Source organism: Tachysurus vachellii, chromosome 6 (genome assembly GCF_030014155.1).
Source record: "Tachysurus vachellii isolate PV-2020 chromosome 6, HZAU_Pvac_v1, whole genome shotgun sequence".
Lineage (NCBI taxonomy): Eukaryota > Metazoa > Chordata > Actinopteri > Siluriformes > Bagridae > Tachysurus > Tachysurus vachellii.
This window is the reverse complement of record NC_083465.1, coordinates 20493920-20518592: the sequence shown is the minus strand read 5'-3', so window position 1 is coordinate 20518592 and position 24673 is coordinate 20493920. Positions and strand designations below refer to the sequence as shown.

The 24673-nt window shown below is 36.2% G+C and overlaps 2 protein-coding genes and 1 long non-coding RNA gene across 3 annotated transcripts; 2 read left to right on the top strand and 1 right to left on the bottom strand.

Moving 5' to 3' along the window:
* The first annotated feature begins 1448 nt into the window (after positions 1-1448).
* Positions 1449-13352, top strand: LOC132847486 (kynurenine 3-monooxygenase). Its single transcript, XM_060872802.1, has 15 exons — positions 1449-1656; positions 2210-2279; positions 2516-2613; positions 2893-2982; positions 3867-3915; positions 4191-4278; positions 4354-4519; positions 5002-5073; positions 8205-8326; positions 9459-9606; positions 10055-10112; positions 10776-10858; positions 11725-11826; positions 11921-11980; positions 12409-13352. Exons 1-15 carry the CDS (start codon positions 1591-1593, stop codon positions 12553-12555), a joined length of 1419 nt encoding a protein of 472 aa, XP_060728785.1. The 5' UTR covers positions 1449-1590; the 3' UTR covers positions 12556-13352.
* LOC132847488 (uncharacterized) lies at positions 5084-8075 on the top strand. The gene is made up of 2 exons (XR_009648643.1): positions 5084-6949; positions 7068-8075. It is a non-coding gene; the product is annotated as an uncharacterized LOC132847488 (long non-coding RNA).
* Positions 13353-14647: 1295 nt separating the features above from the next.
* On the bottom strand, positions 14648-19999 carry opn3 (opsin 3). Its single transcript, XM_060872803.1, has 4 exons — positions 19681-19999; positions 16668-16987; positions 15101-15352; positions 14648-14914 (listed from the first exon to the last, which is right to left on the bottom strand). The coding sequence occupies exons 1-4, from the start codon at positions 19997-19999 to the stop codon at positions 14648-14650; spliced, it is 1158 nt and encodes a 385-aa protein (XP_060728786.1).
* Positions 20000-24673: the final 4674 nt, after the last annotated feature.

The following is a 24673-nucleotide window of genomic DNA, read 5'->3' as shown; positions in this document are numbered from 1 at the left end:
AAGAGGTGTGTGTTTTTCTAAATTATGTCCAATCAATTATATATTATATACAACACTCATGCAGCCCCAGACCATGAAACTCCCACCACCATGCTTGACTGTAGGTAAGACCACACTTGTCTTTATATTCCTCACCTGGTTACCACCACACACGCTTAACACCATCTGAACCAAATAAGTTTATCTTGGTCTCATCAGACCACAGGACATGGTTTCAGTAATCCATGTCCTTAGTCTGCTTGTCTTCAACAAACTGTTTGCTGGCTTTCTTGTGCATCATCTTTAGAAGAGGCTCCCTTCTGGAACGACAGCCATGCAGACCAATTTGATGCAGTGTGTGGCGTATGGTCTGAGCGCTGACAGTCTGACCCCCCACCCCATCAGTCTCTGCAGCAATGCTGGCAGCATTCATAAGTCTATTTCCCAAACACAATCTCTGTATATGACGCTGACCACGTACACTCAACTTCTTTGGTCGACATGCCGAGACCTGTTTTGAGTGGAACCTGTCCAGTTAAACAGCTTTATGGTCTTGGCCACCGTGTTGCAGCTCAGTTTAAGGGTCTTGGCAATCTTCTTATAGCCTACGCCATCTTTATGTAGAGCAACAATTCTTTTTTTCAGATCCTTAGGGAGTTCTTTGTCATGAGGTGCCATGTTGAACTTCCAGTGTCCAGTATGAGAGAGTGAGAGCGGTAACACCAAATTTAACAAACCTGCTGTCTATTCACACCTGAGACCTTGTAACACTAACGAGTCACATGACACCGGGGAGAGAAAATGGCTAATTGGGCAAAATTTGGACATTTTCACTTAGGGGTGTACTTACTTTTTTTGCTAGTGGTTTAGACATTAAAGACTGTGGGTTGAGTTATTTTGAGGGAACAGCAAATTGACACTGTTATACATGCTGTACACTCACTACAGTCGTGAGTCTCAACCTAAGGTTGTGGGTTTGAGTCTCGGGTCAGCCACGACTGAGGTGCCCTTGAGCAAGGCACCAAATCCCCCCAACTGCTCCCTGGGCGCCGCAGCATAAAAATGGCTGCCCACTGCTCTGGGTGTGTGTTCACGGTGTGTGTGTTCACTGCTGTGTGTGTGCACTTAAATGCAGAGAACGAATTCTGAGTATGGGTCACCATACTTAGCCGTATGTCACTTTCACTACTTTATATTATAGAAAAGTGCCATTTCTTCAGTGTTGTCACATGAAAAGATATAAAATATTTACAAAAATGTGAGGGGTGCACTTACTTCTGTGAGATACTGTATGTATATATATAAAACAGTATTTATTTTATATTACACCATTTACTCTTGCACTGCTGTGTCTTCACTGTGGGGGGTTAATAATTGTACATTTCATATATCTCACTTCCTTTATTAACAGTCATGTGCTAAGCATGCGAGCTTTGAACCCATGTCTGTTTGTAGTCCTTCGTTTATTTACAGTACATATCAGTTTAACTGAACATACTCAGCCGACAGGTAGCTGGCTTTTTTCTTTTATTTTCTTGCTTACTATTAACAGCTTGTGGATCTCTACTGATACCGCAAGGTCTTTTCTGAGGTAAAGGTATTTGCAGTAATATGGAGTACTCAAGCATGAAGAATAAATCCACCAAGAAAAAAGTAGCAATAGTAGGAGGCGGATTGGTAAGACATCTTAATGGCATTCTTCATTATACAGTGAAATACGTTTCATAGATCCTAAACTCCTAATTTACCACATTACTTACATTTCAGTTTATAAATTTGTTAAGATATTTTTTGAGAGGTATATAAGCATATTTTATGCTTAAATAATTAATTAAAATTCTGTTAAATTCTGAATGAAACACAGAGTGCTCAATAAGTTATAATATGCTTGTGCAATATTATAACATCACAGCCCTTAAATATTGTTAGAAATGGGAGTTGGATAAAGAAGTACTTGCTCTGAGGAAATTAAATAATAGTAATTAATTCATGTCGTGGCATATTGTTTTAGGTGCAGAAAATTAAACATGGTTTTACAATAATTTTAGAATGGGATGGAATGTGACTTCATGCATCACACAAAGTTTGTAAAAATAGTCAAAAAAGAAGACTTTTCCAAAAAAAACTTATATGATTAGTTCAAATATATTCAATTAATTATATTTCCACAATAACATTTAATGATGCTGTCCTTTTTAGACATGATCAACATGACTTTCTTCTGATTTAGGTTGGTGGCTTAAATGCATGTTTCCTTGCAAAAAGAGGTTTTGAGGTTGCAGTGTTTGAATCTAGAGAAGGTATATACATAGATTTATTTCCTACAGGCAGAGCAAAGTACATTTATTAAGTATGCACTTGTAAATAACCAGAATTTACCTCTTAAATGCAATATTCTAGAATTAAAATGTAAAACATTATTATTATTATTATTATTATTATTATTATTATTATTATTATTATTATTATTATTATTATTATTATTCATTTTGGTGTTGTATGTTATTATGTATAACTGACTTTAATTCCTCCACAGATATTCGCAGTGCCAAAATAGTAAAGGGCAGGAGCATAAATCTCGCCCTCTCTCATCGGGGACGCCAAGCTTTAAAACATGTTGGAATGGAAGACAAGGTATCACTATACTGACTGTGATTAATATAATTTAAATATATATTTTTAATATAAAGCATAAATATAAAATTAAACATCATTTTGGATATCTGGCATTTTTTATCATTTCTTTTACCATTTGTTGTATTTTTTATTTACCATTCTCTGAATTCAGGGTGCAATAATTGTAGTTTATATGACGTAAGGCAAAACAGTTTAAACCTATATTTGTTAGATTAAGATTTGACGACATGCTCAAATATACACTATGTTTATCATTTTGCTGTCTATCAAATGCAGGTTGTTTCTAAGGGCATCCCGATGCATGCTCGTATGATCCACAATGTGAATGGAAAACGTTCTCCCATACCTTATGGAAAGAAAGGCCAGGTAGGCCAGTATCAATATTATTTTGTCACAGCACAGCACATTTTTGCATCTTAGATTTTTATTTTGAGTAGGGTATGGTTTACTATTTGCTTGACGTAAAAATTAACACTCTGGGTGCCTTTTATTAAATTAACTGCTATGAACTGCTCCTCATGGCTCCAGCACTAGCTTACTGACTAGAACACCTGACCCCAATTACCTTTTAAAAATATCATCAACCTGGATGTTCGCACATGTTTTTCAGCATGGACTATGAATATTTAAACCAAGGGTGCACATCTTTGCAGGGTCGGAGTCCAGAAATGTTTAGCAATTTCATTGCTTTACCAAACATATAAACCCTGGTAATTGACTATTGAGTTGAATCAGGTGTTTTAACCCCTGGTTCAAATAATAGGTTCTGTATTGACCAGAAGTACATTATAACCAGTGTTTGCAGGATAAAGTTCACTCTACATAAAAGCAAAAGAATGAGTGAAACTCCCACTCTTTAGAAACTTTTACCTCCTTCACTGAGCTGTATTATCAACATTTGGTATGTTTAAATGGAGTTTTCTGGTCATTTTATATAAAAAAATCATGAAATGAATGGAGCAATAGAAATAAAACTATATTAATAAATAATACGCTCAGCATCGGTCAATTTGTATTCACAGGTTTGTTTTACTCAGAAATGTTATAACATTGTCATTAAAATAAAAGTGACAAGCAGCAGCTAGAACGTAAAAATAAATATTCAACTGTTTTAGAATTTACCACATTGGTTAGGACATAATTTTTTGTCATTTAAATGTTTTGCCGCCCTCATTCTATTTACATGAGCTCATTATTTAGTAATTCACTATTTAATTGCTTAAATGTTTTCCTATATTGTTTCTTTTCAGTACATCCTTTCTGTAGGTAGAGCCAACCTCAATAAGGAGCTGCTAACAGGTAATCACACATATGCTTTAAATCTTTATTCGTGTAATTACTGAGCTACCAATTGGGAAGAAGAAAAAACGTTCTTGCCAAAATAAAGGTTAACATAATTTCTAAGTATTCTAGTATTTAGTAGTAACCTGGTTTCATGATGGAGAGTTTGTGGTACTACAATATAAGTTTTTAAAACTTATTCACAACGAGGCAAGGGTGTGATACTGAGACTTTTGTTTAAATGTCATGTACAATGAGTAAAACATGTTTTGACAAATATTCTCTCTCTCCAGCGGCTGAAGCATATCCAAACACACAACTGAACTTTAACCATAAACTGCTTGACTGGAGTCCAGAAACAGGGACCATGACCTTTCTTGGGTAAACAGTCTCTTTTTTCATTTCATAGAAATTTGTTTGTTTTAAATGAAATTTTTTTATGTTGTCTCTTTGTAGGCCTGATGGTGCTGAAAAGGAGATCCAGGCAGATCTCATAGTGGGCTGCGACGGTGCCTTCTCTGCCACAAGAAAGCAGTTTTTACGTCGCAGTCGCTTTGATTACAGCCAGACCTACATCCCACATGGATACCTTGAGCTCACTATGCCTCCAAGAAATGGTGATGTAAGTGATGGCAACCCTCTCAGACCCTAAAATTACACCCTAATCTCCATTTGTAAACACCCCTTCTCACTGTAGACTGGTATATTTCAATTTGTTTGGAGAATGGCCTTTAAACCCTTCCCAGTATAATGAACAACATCTTTTGTATAAGTTCTCTTTTGTAATATCTCATTATTTTATCATAACAGCATATTTCAAGTTATTATAGTAAAGTTTTAATCTAATATCTGAGTATATCTATAAAATTAAGTTGTTCAAAAATAACACGTGATATTGAACCTAAACATTCTAAAGAACCTTAAAAAGTCCTATGCTGTAATGGTTTCATATTGTCAGTGTATATTTGGTATCTACAGTGTAGTATTTATTTCCTTTATCAAATGTACACATCATTGTGCTAAACATTTGCATTTTTATAGTTGTGAAGGCAATTGCCTTTTTTATATACAGTGTACCCCGTTAATCTTTGTCTTTATCCTCAGTTTGCAATGGAGCCCAATTTTCTTCATATCTGGCCTAGGAACACATTTATGATGATTGCTCTCCCAAACATGGTAAGTGTAAATCATATGTGTAAGTCACATTTAGGAAGTTATACACTTTCTTTTTTTTAGTTTTACATGAAGTGATTTTGATCACTAAATTATAGTTATAGAGTCTTTTACATTTACGTTTCTGGTGATCTGATGTGCTAAATCCAGGTATATACCAAGTGGGTTACACCTGAACCTGATTAAGAGTCAATAAAAAGGTCTACTCTCTAAATAGGATTCCAAATTATATCAGTACTACATAAAAAAGGAACATAAAGATGTCAGCCAGAAAACAAGTAACAAGTAACCATGACATTTTCATGGTTTTACTTTACTTTTGCACAAATGCACTTAAGAGTTCCATTCTAATCTGATAAAAACTACTATTGGGATTACATATCATCACAATGATATGTAAGGAATAACAAAAGAACGACTGGAAATCCCTATGTATACTAAAGAAACAATAATGCATTAAAGGTGGGGTCTCCGTTGTTTGAAAGCCAATGTTGACATTTGAAATCACCAAAACAAACACGCCTCTAACCCAAATGGGTGTCACCCCTGTATTGATAGCTCTGCAAACACACATACATAACCCAGGCAAATGAAAGAAATGTGTCTTTATCATAGCTGAAGGGAAGAACAATATGATTGCAGATAAACAAACAAGCTAAATTGACACACAAGCATAATCATGCAAAGAACGTCATATATTAGTTCTGTGAAACAAAGCAAAACCAACGTTACTCACCTATCAAGAAGGAAAAAAGCAACCTCGGCGTCCCATCGCAGGCTTTCCCGCTCCTTCAGTTCTCTCCAGCGCTGGAAAGCTGATCCTATATTAACACGGGTCCTGCTTCTTGCCTTATCATAAGCCTTCTTTTGCTTTTCGTTTTTATCCGCCATGTCAATGTTTCAATCGCTTTCAGACATGTGCACTGAACACTCTCTCCGCCCATATTGACAAGACACGCCCCTTTCTGCTCATTGGCTACACGTTTGTTTTGTTTGTCGGCCCGACTCAGTTTTCTGAAGCATTTCTCAAACATTGTGTACACCACCTTTAATATTAACCTCTCGTTTGTATCAGCCGGATCTGCCTGTAATGTAATAGCACTCCTTTCGCACTGGTCACACTAGTTTGCACATTATCATGTATATACTATAGATCTAAATTATATTAAACATACTTATCCGCATTCCATCCCATTCATTGCATATTGTACAGATCTGTTTTTATTCTTACTTTTTTTATTTGTCCTTATTGTGTGGAGATTCATAAATCTGTTTATTACAGTGGCAGAGAAGTGCAAAACAAATTAACAACTCCGAAAACACATTAACAAATCCAAAAACAAATTAACAAATCCGAAAACACATTAACAAATCCGAAAACAAATTAACAAATCCGAAAACACATTAACAAATCCGAAAACAAATTAACAAATCCGAAAACACATTAACAAATCCGAAAACAAATTAACAAATCCGAAAACACATTAACAAATCCGAAAACAAATTAACAAATCCGAAAACACATTAACAAACCCGAAAACAAATTAACAAATCCAAAAACACATTAACAAACCCGAAAACAAATTAACAAATCCGAAAACACATTAACAAACCCGAAAACAAATTAACAAATCCGAAAACACATTAACAAATCCGAAAACAAATTAACAAATCTGAAAACAAATGAACAAATCCGAAAACACATTAACAAATCCGAAAACAAATGAACAAATCCGAAAACAAATGAACAAATCCGAAAACACATTAACAAATCCGAAAACACAAGGACAAGTCAGACAACCCGGAAACGGTAGTGTATCGTTTTTGAATGGAAACTTACCGATCATTGGACAAGAAACCTGTCACTCAAGATATACAGGTATGGAATCTTATGTGTAATGTGTAAAGTTCTCCATTTAAATATAAGAAAATAACAGAATTACTCTCACTCACTCACTCATTTTCCTCGGGTCACGGGGAGCCTGTGCCTATCTCAGGCGTCATCGGGCATCAAGGCAGGATACACCCTTGACGGAGTGCCAACCCTTCGCAGGGCACACACACACACACACTCACGCAATCACAGACTACGGACAATTTTCCAGAGATGCCAGTCAACCTACCATGCATGTCTTTGGACCGGGGGAGGAAACCAGAGTACCCGGAGGAAACCCCGAGGCACGGGGAGAACATGCAAACTCCACACACACAAGGCGGAGGCGGGAATCGAACCCCCAACCCTGGAGGTGTGAGGCGAACGTGCTAACCACTAAGCCACCGTGCCCCCCATAACAGAATTAATCCACAGTAATCCATTCCATCCATCCATTCCAACTTTTCCCTGCGGAAGACTGTTGAACTTCATGTATACCTTGATTGACAGGTGTCTTGTCCAATCACAAACTATACCAACCTCATCCGGGTTGTCTGAAATGTCGTGTTTTCGGATTTGTTAATGTGTTTTCAGATTTGTTAATGTGTTTTCGGATTTGTTAATGTGTTTTCTGATTTGTTAATGTGTTTTCTGATTTGTTAATGTGTTTTCAGATTTGCTAATTTGTTTTCGGATTTGTTAATGTGTTTAGTGCACCGATTCAGACAACCCGGAAGAGGTAGGTATAGTTTGTGAATGGAAACTTACCGATCATTGGACAAGACACCTGTCATTAAAGATATACAGGTGAATGAAAGGTGTCTCGTCCGATGATGCTAAGTTTCCATTCACAGACTATACCAACACATAGTTTGGATTTGTTAATGTGTTTTCAGATATGTTAATGTGTTTTCGGATTTGTTAGTGTGTTTTCAGATTTGATAATGTGTTTTCGGATTTGTTAATTTGTTTTGCACTTCTTGACCACCGTAGTTTATTGTATATTTTCTCTCTTTACATTGCGCCTACATTTTACATATTCATTATTATTGTATTTCTTCTCACATGTAAAACTACATGTCGTACCGTGTATGTTTATGTATGTGACAAATAAAATGTTATACAAAAATAATGCACACCCACAGACCAATCATGTTTAAGCATTGAACTGTGCTTAAAAACTTTGAATATGATACATGTACTGTGCTTGCTATTAAGACTCCAATCAAAGATCCTAGAGTGTTTATCATGTGTTTTAAAGGACAAGACCTTCACCTGCACCCTCTTCATGCCATTTGAGGAATTTGAGAAGATTACCACAGACGATGAGCTGCTGAACTTCTTTCAGAAATACTTCCCAGATTCCATCCCACTCTTAGGAGTGTAAGAAATGTTCAATCTCTTTTTCTCCTTTATTTTGCAGTCTGAATTGTATTGTACAGTACAGCCTTTTTTTTACTGTCCCAATTTGTGCATTCACACAGAAATTCCAAGCCTACTGTCTGTTAAGTGTGAAATTGCAGGTAGGCAGATGTGCTGCCCACAGTTATAAGGTTTTACTTTGAGAAGTACAGGGTGCATCAGGTTACTGACGATATGGAAGCTGTTAAACTGTGCAAGACTTTTGAATCCAGTGAGGGAAGAAACTTTAAGCTCTGAAAAAAATCTGTGCTCTGCTGTTTGAAGTCTATGGGATATTCATTTTCTTCTGCAATGCAGGGTTTACTGTAGGTTATGTCTGTTATAACCATCTACTGTTAAACCTATTACACTGAAGTTCCCAATTAGAAACCATTTCCTGCATTATGCTGTATTTCACCATAATGAAATCACTAGATTAGATTTGGCATCAAAAAATGACACTAGAGATTTGTTGCCATTATTATTAATTGTAAATTTAGAAATTATAGATAAAGACAATTTTTTTTGTGGATTTTGGTCAATGGATTTAATATTGACTCACATCTCAGAGGATCTCAGCACAATGGGCTTCGCTGATATTAAATATTTTATTATACTTATAAATATTTCACTTCACTTATAAATATTTTATTATATTATAGTTGTGTGTAAAAGTTTTCACAGTCCAAACTGAACTAAACTTTTCTGCCAGATATATAAAAGTAAAAAGATATTTTGATTCAAAAATTTTGATTCGTATATATATATATATATATATATATATATATATATATATATATATATATATATACAATTATATATTATTTCCAACAAAAAATAACACACACAGTTCACATGAGTTGAATGAACCGTTGCTGCACAGGGACCAGGATTAATGATGCCAAAATTACATAAGCAGTGTAAACTTGGGTCAGCAAATACGGTTGACTATTGTGTGGTGTGTATGTGTTTATGGTGTGTATACACGTACGTGCTGGCTTTTACAGCAGTTATGCACAGCTGTAGCATTTTTCTGTGCACTTACTGAAATGAATTTGGATAAATCTAGGAAGTTAGGTTCCCAGTTCTTATCTCTTTGCATTGTGTGTTTCAGTGATGCTCTAAAGAGGGACTTTTTCCAACTGCCTGCTCAGGCCATGGTGTCAGTGAAGTGCTTTCCTTATCATTTGAACGACAAATGTGTTTTAATGGGGGACGCTGCTCATGCTGTGGTGCCATTTTATGGCCAGGGCATGAATGCAGTGAGTATAAATGAGAAGAATGGGAATTATGAGGCCATAGTGAATGGATTTTTACTGCTATTTTAATTTTCTGAATTTTGTATAGTATTTGAGCTGTTTTTGAACCATAGTTTGATTAGAAATCAAATTATTTTAGTATAGTGCCAAGGAAGGATCATAAGAATCAAAGTTGTACAGTGTAACCTGTAATTTTCTCTGTACAGGCCATAGTATGTTCATGAATTTGCTATTGTCATACCGGATTTATAATGTATAAACTACTTAATAGATGGAAACTAGTAAAACTATGTTAAAATGTTCAAAATGGCATGCACTACATATCCAGAATTCTGAATAATTCAGAAACGATATAAAATCTAATATAAAAAAGATTCAATTATGAAGCATTCTGTCACAAAAACATTTAATCTGTAACTGCCTGAGTTATTTTTCTGCCTTTGTGTCTTAGGGCTTTGAGGACTGCCTTGTTTTTGATGAGATTCTGGATCAGTTAAATGAAGATCTTTGTAAGCCTGTGTCATTGTGCTTTATCACAATCTGCAGTTTTTTTTTTATAACAGTGAATAATTCACTCTCCACTATTCACATTCTTCACATTCACAGTAATTTAAAATATATAAGCTTGTGTTGGAGTAAAAGCTTCACTTACTGAGTAGACCTCGCTTATTTACACATTAATCACATTGTCGGGGGCACGGTGGCTTAGTGGTTAGCATGTTCACCTCACGCCCCCAGGGTCGGGGTTCGATTCCCGCCTCCGCCTTGTGTGTGTGTGGAGTTTGCATGTTCTCCCCGTGCCTTGGGGGTTTCCTCCGGGTACTCCGGTTTCCTCCCCCGGTCCAAAGACATGCATGGTAGGTGGATTGGCATCTCTGGAAAATTGTTTGTAGTGTGTGAATGAGGGAGTGTGTGTGCGCCCTGAGATGGGTTGGCACTCCGTCCAGGGTGTATCCTGCCTTGATGCCTGATGATGCCTGAGATAGGCACAGGCTCCCCGTGACCTGAGGTAGTTCGGATAAGCGGTAGAAAATGAGTGAGTGAGTGAGAATCACATTGTCAGCCTCGTCTAAGCTGCATTATAATTGTAGTTGTTGTAACCAAGAACAGATCTTAGTGATTCGATAGAGTAACAGTAACCGGTTATTTATATATACGTGTATTTTTGACAGCTGCTGTTCTCCCGGAGTACACACGAGTTCGTGTACCTGATGACCACGCCATAGCTGATTTGGCTATGTACAATTATATAGAGGTAATTTATTTTATTACAAATGTAGTGTGGCATATATTTGGAGTATAGGTTGTATACACATGTAATACTACATGGATGATACTAATGAATTTACAGTAAATACTAATACAGCTTTGTCCTATTGTCTATTGATGGGTTTGAAAAATTTATATTCAGTGTAGAATTTCTCCTCAAATCCACCGTCTTTATTAATCCATGGACATCACAGAAGATAGGCTTTCTTTTTTAAAATGTATAAAAATTTGCAAGGAAACATTAGGGGGTAGAGGCAAAGATTTAATGATTGAATTTTTTTAAATAATACAGTATATGTATCCTGAAATATTTTAGTATTTTAGACCAGCTAACATGTGGAATAGCACAGTAGCAGACAGTCCAGCTTAAAGGGGTAGACATCAGTATGGGGACATGATTGTAAATTTGAAGATAAAAAAAGAACATACAAAATCAAACTCAGATACATAGTAAATACGGTTATGGATATCAGTAGATGTTTTAAATATATATATATACAGTGGATAGAAAAAGACTACACACTCATTTAAAAATTACATGTAAAAAAAATCATCATGTTGGATCTTTTTTCATGTTGAATTTGATAACCAAATACGAAAACGAAACGAAAATACGAAACATTTGAAACTTATGGTAATCTCTTAGCATTCGTGTGCAAACCCTTGAATGGTTGCTATATAACATTCAAAGTAGAAAAACCTCTGACATGATTTAACTTGTATTCAATTTAATTGTTTGCATTACAAAAGTCAGCAAATTAACAGGGATGTGCAATTGTATGTTTTTGTTGTAATGCTTTGAATAAAACATCTTGCTATTGAGTATTTTAACAGTTCTTTTTTGTGTCTTAGATGCGAGCACATGTAAACTCCAAATACTTCCTGTTCCGTAAATATCTGGACAATGCACTACATTTTATAATGCCAAGAACAATAATCCCATTATACACAATGGTAAGTCATTTTGCGCTTAATCTTTTCCTTGTTTCCAAACCTTATTATGTCTGTTTAATGAACAAAAATCACCTTTGAGCTTGTTTGTTCTCAGGTCACCTTCACACGAACACGCTACCATGAAGCAGTGATGCGTTGGAAATGGCAGAACAAGGTAAATAAACCATTCAAAAGTGTGTGTGTGTGTGTGGGTGGGTGGGTGTTTGTTTGGTTGTGTGTCTGTGTGTGAAAATGACAGTTGTGTCCAAGCAACTAGAAAGACTGAGAATATCAGACATCCTTTTTAACAGAAATGTCAGTTTGCCACATGGCATTTGCCTTTAATGCCTAAATTGTTCATCACTAAACTCAATTATTATTAAAAATATGTCCATTACCCAAAAAACGAACAAAAATTATTATTAGCTTAATATTATCTGCTGATAGAACAAAGCATTTATCGTCTTATATGATTGCACTCTAATCTTCTAGTAAGAAATATTACATAAATCTTTGCCTATGTTTTCACTTACTTTTTTTGAAAAGCAATAAGAAAAATCTGATACATGGTCATGGCATTAAATTGGTCCTTGTTTTTTGCAGGCGATTACTCAGGGCCTGTTGCTTTGGGGGACAGTGTCCACAGTGGGAGCGACTTATTTGCTAATAAGATACTTTCCCAAAAAGCCCAGCATCACTGTGGAGCAGCTATGGAGCAAACTTCTAGCTCTTAACTGGTTCCAAAACTAAGATTCCCCAAGAGAACCTTGAAGATATTTCAAGATGTCTCCATCATCCTCCATAAGTTTTTGGCCATCCCCAATTCCAATGAATACTTAATATTAAAATTTACTATTACATCCAACAAATCCTTATGTGTTTAAAAAAGCTTTGTATGAACAGAACAAGAGGGCTGGACTGGGTTTAATCTTGTTGAATAACAGTAATTTCTATTAGACAAATTAATTATAAATCAGTGAACATAATTAAAGAAATAATGTCACGGTTTTCAGACCAGACAAGTCTCTTAGACTCAAATTATAGTTACATATTTTTGATTTATTTTTAATGCCATGAATAAGCATTAGAGTTGGCTGTGGTGGTTAAGGTTGAAGCTCTTTCTTAGTGACTAGGAGCTGGCGAGGTCAAATTGCTGTAATGCCCTGGAGCAACGCTTGAGCAAGACACTTAATATTTACCTGCATATACATGGATTGAATTAGTAATATCTTTTACATAAAAGGTGTTTGCAAATTGAAAATGTACTTCAATGTTTGAATGAAATTGAACTATCCATTTGCTATCTAAAAATTTAATTCTGGAATTTTGTTCAACTTACAGTACTATGTCTGTTTTTGTTTTACTTATTACATTTACACTTATGCCACTTGGAAGACGGTCTAATCCAGAGCAACCTACAGAAGTAATACTGTCATTTCAGATTTACAATACATTATCTAATGCCCATATGATTTATTTGTGCTTGCTGCATATCACCTGTGTTGCTCTCTTCTTATGTGGTATATATGTACGACTATAACACTTTACATCTCTGCCTCATCATTTGCACTCATGCATAGTCATTCTGCTAACATTTTAGTCAGCAGACCTCCCCAGTTTGCTTGTTTCTCAACACATAATTTTTGTGTTTGTATCGATATGATCCCTCAGTTGTTTATCAGTCAGAAGGTCTTGGATTATTGACTGGAAAGTTGTGAGTTCGATTTCCAGGGCTACCAAGCTGCCTCTGCTGGGCCCCTGAGCAAGGCCCTTAATAATCCTAATTGCTCAGCTGTATCAACGAAATAAATGTATGTTGTTCTGGATAAGGGCATATACCATAAAAGTATTGGCCATCAAACTAATATTCACGTAACATTCTGCATAATCGTGTTGCTCTATTGTACTATGGATGAGTGCCTGTATACACACTGATATATGTTATGCTGCCCTAGAACCCCAATCAGTCTTGTTCAGTTTGAAACTGCTCAGATGATCTTGGCCATATGCAGGCCTGACCTTTTAGATATAAACATTATTTACATTTAACTTCCTTCTTTACCTACAGTAGATAAGTTCATTAGATGAATGGAAGGTCATTTTATTCTGTGTGCACACCAAAAAGCTGACTCAGTCAAGGGATGTCGAAAAGATAATTCATCTTGCATAATTTTTTAACATTCCACAGTCAAGTCAAGTATCTGGTCCTTAGTACTGTGATGACTAAATACAGGCGGGATGTGGAAAGTATTAATAACAGAGTAAGACAGCAGGTTATTTGGGGCTGTAATGAAGGTGCATAAAATATAGCCTTCATTATCAAATACTCAAAATTATATGAGCGAAGTAAATATATAATTATATATTATAGAAATATATATTATACAAAGCAGTATTTATGATGTATGTGAACAGTTTTTACCATAACAATCATGTAAAAGGGTTTTTTCCTCACGTATATGTATCAAATAGAATGAGTCATCATGATAGTATGTGAAAAGTCTGACTCTACACAATAGCTATAGAAATTCATTACATATATTTTGCTCTCCAAAAGTATTGGAAGAACGTCATTTTGTCTCCAGCTTGCAGCTATTGCAAGAAAGGATATGCAACCAAATATCGTCTTAATTTAAAAATCTGTTCCAAGAGTTTTGCCCACCTAGAAATTGGGGGGGTGGCCACCAAATATGCCACATTGTTTAACACATCTAGAAAATGAAATTAAAATGAAATCTGAAATTCTGATATTCATTTTTTGAGCTCAAACCCAAATGTCTTCAGTACACAGCAAAAACAAAAGCTTTGCTGTTCCAATACGTTTTGTGTTCTTGTAGTGGGGTCAAAGGGGTCGAACTTGAATCACATTGGTCTCTGATGCCTCCCTATATTTGTAGCTAATGTCCGGTGGGTCTGTTTCATTGCTGGCAATGAAGAAAACAATGGAAGAGGAGTTGAATGTCACCCTTTTCTTAGGCCTGTCATCACGGCTCTGGGACATCACTATGGGGCGTACTGGTTGGCTGGAGCAGGTCAGGGGGTGATCCTTAATGCTGCACTTCAGATGGGCCAAGCGGAAGCACAGCAATTGCAGCAAGCAGCGCCGAAACTAACAAAGAACAAACACACATGCAAAGGGAAAATGAGACATAAATGCATTCTTTGTGTACAAGACATACTAATGTTGGTACTACAGGATATAAACACTATCTACTGTGTGCATCATTTTATATCCTCATGCCCTGATTTCTTACTCAGTAATCTCAATTATAGGTCTAGAGTATATTTCCTTCACCTTCCTGCTCATGAAGCCATATATAATTGGGTTATAAGCTGTGCTGGACTTGGCGAAGAATGAGGGAACGATGGCAACAGTGGGCGAGACGGCATTCTGATTGCCAAAAGCTACCAACATTGAGACCACGACATGGGGTGTCCAGCACACCAGATAACAGAAAATCATCATCAGGAACATAGCAGCCAACTTCTTCTCATAGCGTAGGACCTTAATGATGTGGACTGTTTGAAGATCCTCAATGGAACGCAACTACAGAAAGAAATGGAGAGAAAGGGAGATAAGAATTAACACTATGATAAACTGTATTTTACTTCACATGGTATACCTAAAGTTTCGGAAAGTCTGATTTTCACATGAATTTTGATCACTTGTACAGTCCAAAATTTGCTGCTGACATAGCTCAAAAATATTTAACAGCGTAAGAATGTAATGAAGTGTCGGGGATGGCTGAAGCTAAATCCATTTGTGGATATTTATATTAGTTATGACGAACAGCATACATTTGATAAAAGGTAAAAATCTAGAGACAAAGTAATTATGACCAGTGAATCTGGTGTAAATTAAGTAAGGTGACAAGACAATGGTGACGGACAAATAAAATCTTGTTTGTGTATTACGCTCAGCTGATGACCCACACCAAGCACCTCATAGGGAATAACTTGTCCATTTAAAAAATTTGTTTAAAACTTGCCTTTGCAGAAGTGCTAGTAGTGTTGCACAGCATCATGCAGAACATGCCAACTGGCAAACGGAATTTACAAACCTTTCATCCTCTGAAAATATAATGGCATCATTAAATGTCCATTAAACATTGTATTAGCTTGCTTTCTACATGTTTCATATTCTTTAATTAATACCAATTATATAATGACTGTGTTTCACAATTGTTTTTGGATTGTACTCTTCAAATTATGTGAGTACAAATATTTTCATTAAGTGGCCCACCATTATTGACAGTACAAGAATATCTGGTTTCTGGCACCAGTTATGTTTTCCTTCAGATCTAACAGTATGTAATAAAGTCTTGATTTTGATTGACAGATACACCATTGCTAAATGGTGCAGACACCTGACCGTCACACCCATTTTTTGAGCCTTGCCAACCCGTTGCTGCAAAGTTAGAAGCACACAATTGTGTAAAACATCTTTGTTCAGTGCAAACCTGTCCCAGCATGACAATGAGGAAATATTAGACTAGACATAACTGACTACATAAACATAGATAAATGGATAGATACTTTATTGATTCAGAGGAAGTTCAAGTATCCATTAGCAAACATACAGAGAAATAAGCACAGTAACATAGTAAAAAAAAAAACACCCCCATCTTCCAAATGTGGTAATTTGTTTTCTTTATAATAGAAAAATGCCTAGTAGCAGCGATATATATATATATATATATATATATATATATATATATATATATATATATATATATATATATATATATATATATATACGTATATATATATATATATATACGTATATATATATATATATATATATACGTATATATATATATATATATATACACACATCTTATGGCAAGATCTTTTTTTCTTACCATATGCACTGTGTACAAGATGTTTCCATAGCAGTAAGCCATGATCCCCACAGGAACAAAGAAGCAGGCAAGGAGGAAGAACAGGATGAAGGAGGCATCATTGGGGTCTTCAGAGGCCCAGTCCAAAGAGCAGCCCAGTTGGTGGATCTCCAGGGTGTACCTATTCCAGCCCAGGAGAGGAGCAACAGTCCATGCGAGTGAGTACAGCCAGATATGCATGATGGCTTTCCAGGCCCAGGGGAAGTCTACGACCTTGGCATGTACCACTCGAATGTAGCGTTCATATGCCAGAGCACATAGCGTCATGATGGACACGATACCTAGGATGACAAAGAAAGACCACAATGGGTTCAGCAAGAACACTAATGAAAGCCTTGTGTTGCATACCAGGTACCTTGTGTTGCATTTTCTAAGAAGCCATTTGATTGACACTGAATATAGCCAACCACAGGATGTGACTGCATGTTACAGTGTGGAACAATCCCCCAGTGAGTCAATCATTCAGGTTCATGGTAAAGTTGGTAGATGATTTATGTATCAGAATTCCCTCATGCCCTGGTTTCTGGATTCCACCTTATATTAAAAGATCAAACCAGCTTCCATTTTGTTCAAAGGATGTACAATTTTAAACCACTGTAAGGTCTTATCATACATAATTATCTTCTGTCTGTCTGTCAAGCTTGTCTGCTTTACATGTATTCTCCTTGGCACTCTCTCTTCCCCTTGATTATTAGGGATCTCTATTTATCTACAAATGTCTGTATACCCGTGTTGTAACAATATCAATTGTTAATAGCAATATGCAAAAAAATTCTATGAGAAGTAAACTGAAGTCTTCTGAAGTGTTCTGATTGCTTTTCCTGTCAAATCAGGTAATGGAAAACTGGGAGAACAAGTGAAAATTTCTAAAAGATTTCCACTTCTACTTGGAACTTTTTCTTAGAGATTGGCTTAAGGGTGTTGTGTTCAAAACCAAACCCCTCAATTAAACAATGAAAGAGTCTTTTAAGAATCTAGCAGTGCCATGTTTACAAGTACCTGTCTTGGAAGTCAGAGTGCAAAACTCTGCCTTTCATTAACATAGTCGTGATGCAAATCTAGGTCATACACAGACACTGTCTCTGTATCTCCTTCCACAGTTATTAACAAGATTTTCTGGTTTCTGTCTCCTTTGCAGCTGCTCTTCTGAACATCAACTGATCTGCAGAGGCTGTGCAATTAAAAGCATGAGATATTTTGCTGCACACACCTTAGTTACACTAACCTAATTACCCACATATGTATAAATCTTACTCCAGAGACAATGTAAACATATGCAATGCATGGTAGGTGATATTGTTATATTGTTAATCGGTGATATCTATTTTGAAACATAGACTTCAATAGACTTATTTCACTGGATCTCTCTATGTAAAGGTATTTTTGTTGCATTAGATGTAACCACAATGACATCAGAAAAAAACAAGACAGCCTAAAATTTACAAAAAGACAAAACAACAACTTACCAGAGAAGCTGCCAAGAGATATGCACTAACATTAAAGAGCAGAAAGAATAACTAACAAGCACTAATTACTCTCAGCATGTGATAACTATCTCATATTTTTCACGTCTGTGTTGACTCGACAGAAGATCAAATAAATCACTCCAAATAATATTGCAAAATGTGTTATGGTCTGATTAGACCAATTTTAAAAGGACCAAATTTGGACCAAATTCCAAAAAGGTATGTTTGGTGCAAAAACACTAAAACACTACACTAAGCAATCACCATATCCACAGTGCACCATGGTGCATATTCCTTTATGGCTGCTTTTCTTCTGCTAGAACGAGGGATTTTATTAATGTGGAATCATGGACTACTAAAAATACCATCAATATTAGTGTACAACCTTCAGGTGTCTGCTAGTAGGCTGAAGATGAAAAGGAATTTCACCTTTCAGCACGACAGTGACCTAAAGCATACATCCAAATAACATGTACGATCAGAGCTGAATCCAACTAAAAATCTGTGGGTGACCTCAAGCAGGCTGTGAACAGTAGATGCACTTACAATTTGACAGATCTAGAAAATTTTTACAAGAAAGAGTCTTTTAAAAGTGAAGAAAATATTAGATAGAATTAGTTTAGAATTTAGTTTAACATTTCTGTTATGATTTATCTTTTTTTGAATTTTTTTTCACCTCACAAAATCCTGCCATTTTAAAAGGCATGTGTACACTTTTTATATCCACTATATAGTACTGAAAATGTATTATTGGCCAGTATCAGTGACAGCTGGTCAGTAATAGTAGATGGGAGGGTTAATCTAATACAAGGAAACTAGTAGAGTTGTGCTATACATTATATTACAAGATCTCATTAATGGCATATACTGTAATAAAAATTATGTATCGCTTTCCTCCTGGCCAGGACTCCGTGACAAGTGTAGGATCTAGGAGATCTGAGGGACCCTGGAGATCTGAAGGGGCAACATTGCCCACTTGTAGCCTTCTGTTGTACAAAACCAGCTTAGTAGAGAGTAAGTGTAGCTCAGACACACTGCCATATCTGGGTCAAGTATTGTGGTGTGTGGTAGCCTAGTGATAAAGGTGTTGAGCTACCAATTGGAAGGTTGTGAGTTCAATCCAAGGTCCATCAGGCTGCCACTGTTGGGACCCGAAGCAAGGCCCTTAACCCTCAATTGCTCAGTTGTATAAAAAAATTAAAAAATGAGATAATGTATGTTGCTCTGGATAAGGGTGTCTGCCAAATGCTGAAAATGTAAATGTAAGTAAACCGTGCTCAGCGGTGATATTGTGGTTGCCCTTTTCCATTGCTGATGAGGTAGAACAAAGCTGACAAATAATGAATGGCTTAATAATGGGCTTAATGGGTTTCAGTCACTAATTGTAATCTGAGCACTAACCTGAAGATCTGCAGAGTACTAGCATACTGTAAATGGGGTATATGCATCTATTTCCCCGTATCCTTCAAAAGTTATTAGAAAAACATGACATTATGATGAAGACTAACCGAACAGACTGTTGCTGAATCCGTCCCACACACACGTGGTGGTGTCCCAAACCCATGTGTGCTCCAGGCACGAGACCAAGGTGAAATTGGTCCCGAACACCGACACCAGCAGGTCACTGACACTGATGTTCACTAGCAGTAAGTTAGTGGGCGTCCGCAGCCTCTTAAACCTGTAGTAAAGTGCGAGGACGAGCAGATTGTTGCAGAAACCCAACACGCCAATGATCCCGATGGAAATGGCTAGAACTTTGTACGTGCCGACGGGAAACAGCGAGGTATCTGCGTGCATCCGCGTCCCGGTGTCGTTCAGAGGAGTCATCACAGAAGTAATTTAACGTCTGCCATTCTGATGCACCACAGCTGGAGAAACCTAGCAGAGAGTACGTGTGAAACTCCTCTCTCAGCTGTTCTTTATCATTGTCAATGCGTCCTCTGGCTGCACAGCTCACTGTACCTAAGATGCGCGCGCGCGCGCTCTTTAGTTACAGAGCCCCTCCATGCTGAATAGCATTTCATTTATTTATTTATATATTTGTTAATTCCAGTTAAATTCAAGTTTATTTGTATTTTGTTTTTCACAATTGACATTGTCTCAAAGCAGCTTTACAGAACATAAACATAGAACAAAAATGTTATTATAATATAATAAAGTATAATATAAAGATTAATAGAATACAAAAATTCAAGATTAATATTAGATATATTTAAATCTGTTTGTATTTATCCCCAATGAGCAAGTCTGAGGTGACTCAGGTGACTGTGGTGAGGAAAAACTCCCTTAGATGGTAAAGGAAGAAACCTTGAGAGGAACCAGACACAAAGGGGAACCTCATCCTCATGTGGGTGACACTGGAGGGTGTGATTATAAATATACAGTCTGATAAATGATGTATTGATGAGGAGAGTGTTGTCCTCAAAAACCACATGGAGTTCTCATCTCCTCTTTAGTATAGAGTCCAACTGGAGCTGGAACATCTGTAGATGCCTCAGGATCCTCACAGAGTCGGCCTCATCTCGGTGAAGGTCCAAAATCTTCATGGCACGGAAGACAATCGGAGCTGGTACAATTACTGGATGCCTCGGGATGGGTAGCAGTGAGAGAGAAGCAGTGGAGAGGGATTAACGTAGCTGCTGTTCATAATATTAGCAAGCAGTAGATGATAATGTGCATTTGGTCAGATGTAATAGAGCACAAGATTATGGGATGAATTATGTGTACGGCTGACTAAAGAGATGAGTTTTTAATCTACATTTAAAATGGAAAAGTGTGTCTGAGCCCCGAACACTATCAGGAAGACGAAATGCGTAAACACTCTACCGCCTTTAGTAGACAGATATTCTGGGAACTACCAGAAGTCCTGAGTTTTGTGATCTCAGAGAGCGTGAAGGATTGTAACGTGTTAGAAGACTTGTTAGAAACATGGGAGCTAAACCATTAAGAGCCTTGTATGTAAGTAGCAGCAGTTTGTAATCAATTCTAAACTTAACAGGTAGCCAGTGTAGAGATGATACAATTAGGGTATTAAATGTATTATTGTTTATTAAATACAGCATTCTGGTCTGCATTTGGCTGCTATTTCCACCTCACTGTATGCATTACAAAATAGTTTTCCAGTTTCTGATTCAGCTGCAATAGTTGGATATTATAAGGATAATTGTGTTGGGTGCTGTGTTTACTGTAATGTGGGTTGTAAACTGTGTTGAATGCAATCTGTCCTATGTGCATGAAGTTTGCATGTTCCTTTCATGCTTTAGGGGTTTCCAACAGGTAGTACAGTTTCCTTCAGTCCAAAGACACATTGCAGGCAGACTGGCATCTCTAAATTGTCCATATTGTTTGAATGGGAGTGTGCAATTGTGCCCTACAATAGGTTGACACCTTGCCCAGGGTGTCCCACTCCTTGTGCCCTGAGTCCTGGGATAGACTCCCGGTAAGTTATGCACATTGAACAGTTTCAAATATGTGTTCCATGCTAAGACATCCATACAGGTATTGATAGATTATTTGAGTCAGTTGTCATAGAGCAAGCGAATTATAATTAGCGTGTGGTTCCCAACAGCAGAATTGAATCTCTTGTTACACGCGCAGTGACCACTTTATTTTCCACCCCTACCCTTCTACCTCCTGCACTCATTTTCTTTTTATCAGCTAAACCTACATATCCATCACTGTACAAAGACAAATTACAAAAGACCATTATATGAGAGGTGGATCATTCTGAGCACATTTATCAACACTTGATAATGTGGGTGCATTTCAGTGGGTCTTATATTGGCCACTATATTAGACACTCATACCTCATTGATCCACACTGTCATATTAGACACACCCATTTTACAGATTTTATTCATGAATGAAATTTGTGTTAAGCTTCCATTAGACTTTCTAAAGGTGTGTTCTTTCTTAGCTGGATATTTTTAGGACACTTTTATTTTTGGATTCACAGGAACATCAGTGAGGTGTTTATTAATCCTAATCCCAATCCCAATCTTGACACAAGGTGTCTTTTTTCAGGACCAAGATTGCTCATTCCAGGTCAAAATTCATGCTTACTGTTTGATCTAATCAGACTCTGTCTAGCTGAACATCTACAGTATAGGATGAGTTACTTGTGGGCTATTCTAGCTATTCTAAGCATTAAGCCATGTTCTGTATAAAGACCCAGTACCTGTAAGAACTAGATGTCTTGGAAAGTGTCAGGGGAAATGGGGATGTCTTTGTGAATAAAATTCAGACACAAACGTGGGGAAAGCTAAAAACACAAGATTTACTAGATAAAAACAGAACACAAAAAAACAGGAAACACTTGGGGGGAAAAGAAAACCGAAACTCAAAAAACAAGACAGTGTTATTGTTTGTGACCATCTACCTACTTTTACACCCCTCACATTTGCATTAACATTTGTTATAATCTACAAAATTGAATGTAACAATCAATTGCAAAAACAGTATAAAATATACAGACTTAAAAGGTGGAATTATTATTGATATCTAAATACCCAGAGTTCCTACAGTATATGTAAATGTTCTAGAATAAAACCCTATTGGTATAAATGTGCATTTATTTCAACACAGTGCTGGGCAATATTTTGCAGAAAAAAGTTTAATTAGCATTTTATCTTCTTCTCCGTAGTTCTGCTGTGAGCAAAAATCCCTATCTTGCTGCAGCAGAAATCCAAAGAATGACCTGAATTCTTCAGTTCTACTGCATTTATGTAAATTAATAGGAAGAAGTGCAGTACAAAATTAGCTTGCAAATAAAAATCAGAGTCGTTCATTCACATCTTAAAGAGCTCTATTTGTAAATCGACGTCTATAGTATATGCTTTGTTACAGCTTCTATATTTTTTAAGTCTGTTTAGGTAAAGACTTTTTTATTAGTAATGAGATGCATCCATTTAATTTTGTTAGATGCTTTATCGTTTATGTTCTTTTGCTTTGAGTAACAAACAAGTATTATCATATTAAAATGAATGAATGTGTAATATTCTTGTGCCCATAAACTTCAATGAAGTCAATGAATGTAAAAATAAATTGAAACATTTAAATCTGCTGTAGTGTTTTACGTGAATATATCTACTCTTGTTAATTGTAATTGACCACTTTCTGCCTGTCAGGCAACATTTCTTTCTCTGTTAACTGTCTTCGGTTGCTTCATTTCTTGTTCCTTTATAATGAACATGATCAGATTCACTACAGCAGCAAAACCCATCATGCTTAAACAGGATACATCTAATTTTGATACTTTGAAACTTTCAGGTGGTTACAGGCTCAAAGTCCACTATTTAGGAGCATTTGCACACCATAACTGTGATCATACTATGAGGTCACAATTTGAAAAGGTACAGAAAAGTGTATAATAAGTATCAAACATTATTTTCACCATGAAAATAGAATCGAGTTATAATGTAACAGCAATCTATATACTGTTATATTTTCTGACAGCTTTTCCTCAAGCTCACTGCCTCTGGTAGAAGAGCTGTGACAGAGAGAGCTGATAAACTCAAGTACCTTAATCACACTGGTACCTAAAGGATCATCTTTATTGCTAGAGTCACTGCATTGTCTCATTAGTTGTAGCCTCCCATGGCACCATTGTGTTCACACTCAGTCCTCCTGAAATGTCAGTGAAAGATGTTCTTCATCTTGAACACAGTGTGATATTCAATGTGCTTAACGTATTTACACACTAAGACACACACCTGTCTAATTTCTACATACTAAAGGTACTGTATGAACAGAACATACGGGTAAGGTTATGCCCTAAAAAAAGATGAGGTAAAAAAACAAAACCTTGAACAAATATGCTTAAAATGTGCACTGATCATTGCATGCTGCCTTGTAGCATTACTTTGTATTGCCTTGTAGTTATTATCTTTTAAATATCACATGTTAAAATTCATTCTTGGTGGTCTAATCGGTATATAAGATTTGATAACCAACATTACAAAACTCTGTATTATGCTGCCATACACTTAACAATAACAAGGATAGGTTTGGTGGGTGTTAGCTTTTGTCCATTTTTTATCAACCTTTGGTATCAAACCAAATAAACCATCATTTATTTGGTGTTCATATTTAATTTTTTATTTCAACAACAAATAAATGATGGAAGTTGATAAAAAATGGACAAATGCTAACACCCCACCAAACCTATCCTTGTTATTGTTAAGTGTATGCCAGCATAAGTTTTGTAATATTGGTTATCAAATCTTATATACTGATTAGACCACCAAGAGTGAATTTTAACATGTGATATGTAAAAGATAATAACCAGCAAAAGAGAAAATGAATGAAAATAGAAAACATAATTTTTAAGCAGAGGCAAAAAGTGGTTCTGAGATTAAACAGCAGCTACTTGTAACAGCTACAGTATACAATAATACAATAGTAACTCTTTGAAATTTTTATTTTGTATAACTTTCTTTTTCACTCTCACATACCACCAGAATACTGTTATATACCATTATATATAACTTGTTATATTGTTGT

Coding starts and splice junctions, on each gene's coding strand:
- LOC132847486 (XM_060872802.1), top strand. CDS start 1,591: ATGGAGTACTCAAGCATGAAGAATAAATCCACCAAGAAAAAAGTAGCA. Junction 8,327..9,458: donor TCCATCCCACTCTTAGGAGT/GTAAGAAATGTT, acceptor TGTGTGTTTCAG/TGATGCTCTAAAGAGGGACT. Junction 10,859..11,724: donor CTATGTACAATTATATAGAG/GTAATTTATTTT, acceptor TTTGTGTCTTAG/ATGCGAGCACATGTAAACTC.
- opn3 (XM_060872803.1), bottom strand. CDS start 19,999: ATGACTCCTCTGAACGACACCGGGACGCGGATGCACGCAGATACCTCG. Junction 16,988..19,680: donor ATTCAGCAACAGTCTGTTCG/GTTAGTCTTCAT, acceptor TTGTCATCCTAG/GTATCGTGTCCATCATGACG. Junction 14,915..15,100: donor ATGGCTTCATGAGCAGGAAG/GTGAAGGAAATA, acceptor GTTCTTTGTTAG/TTTCGGCGCTGCTTGCTGCA.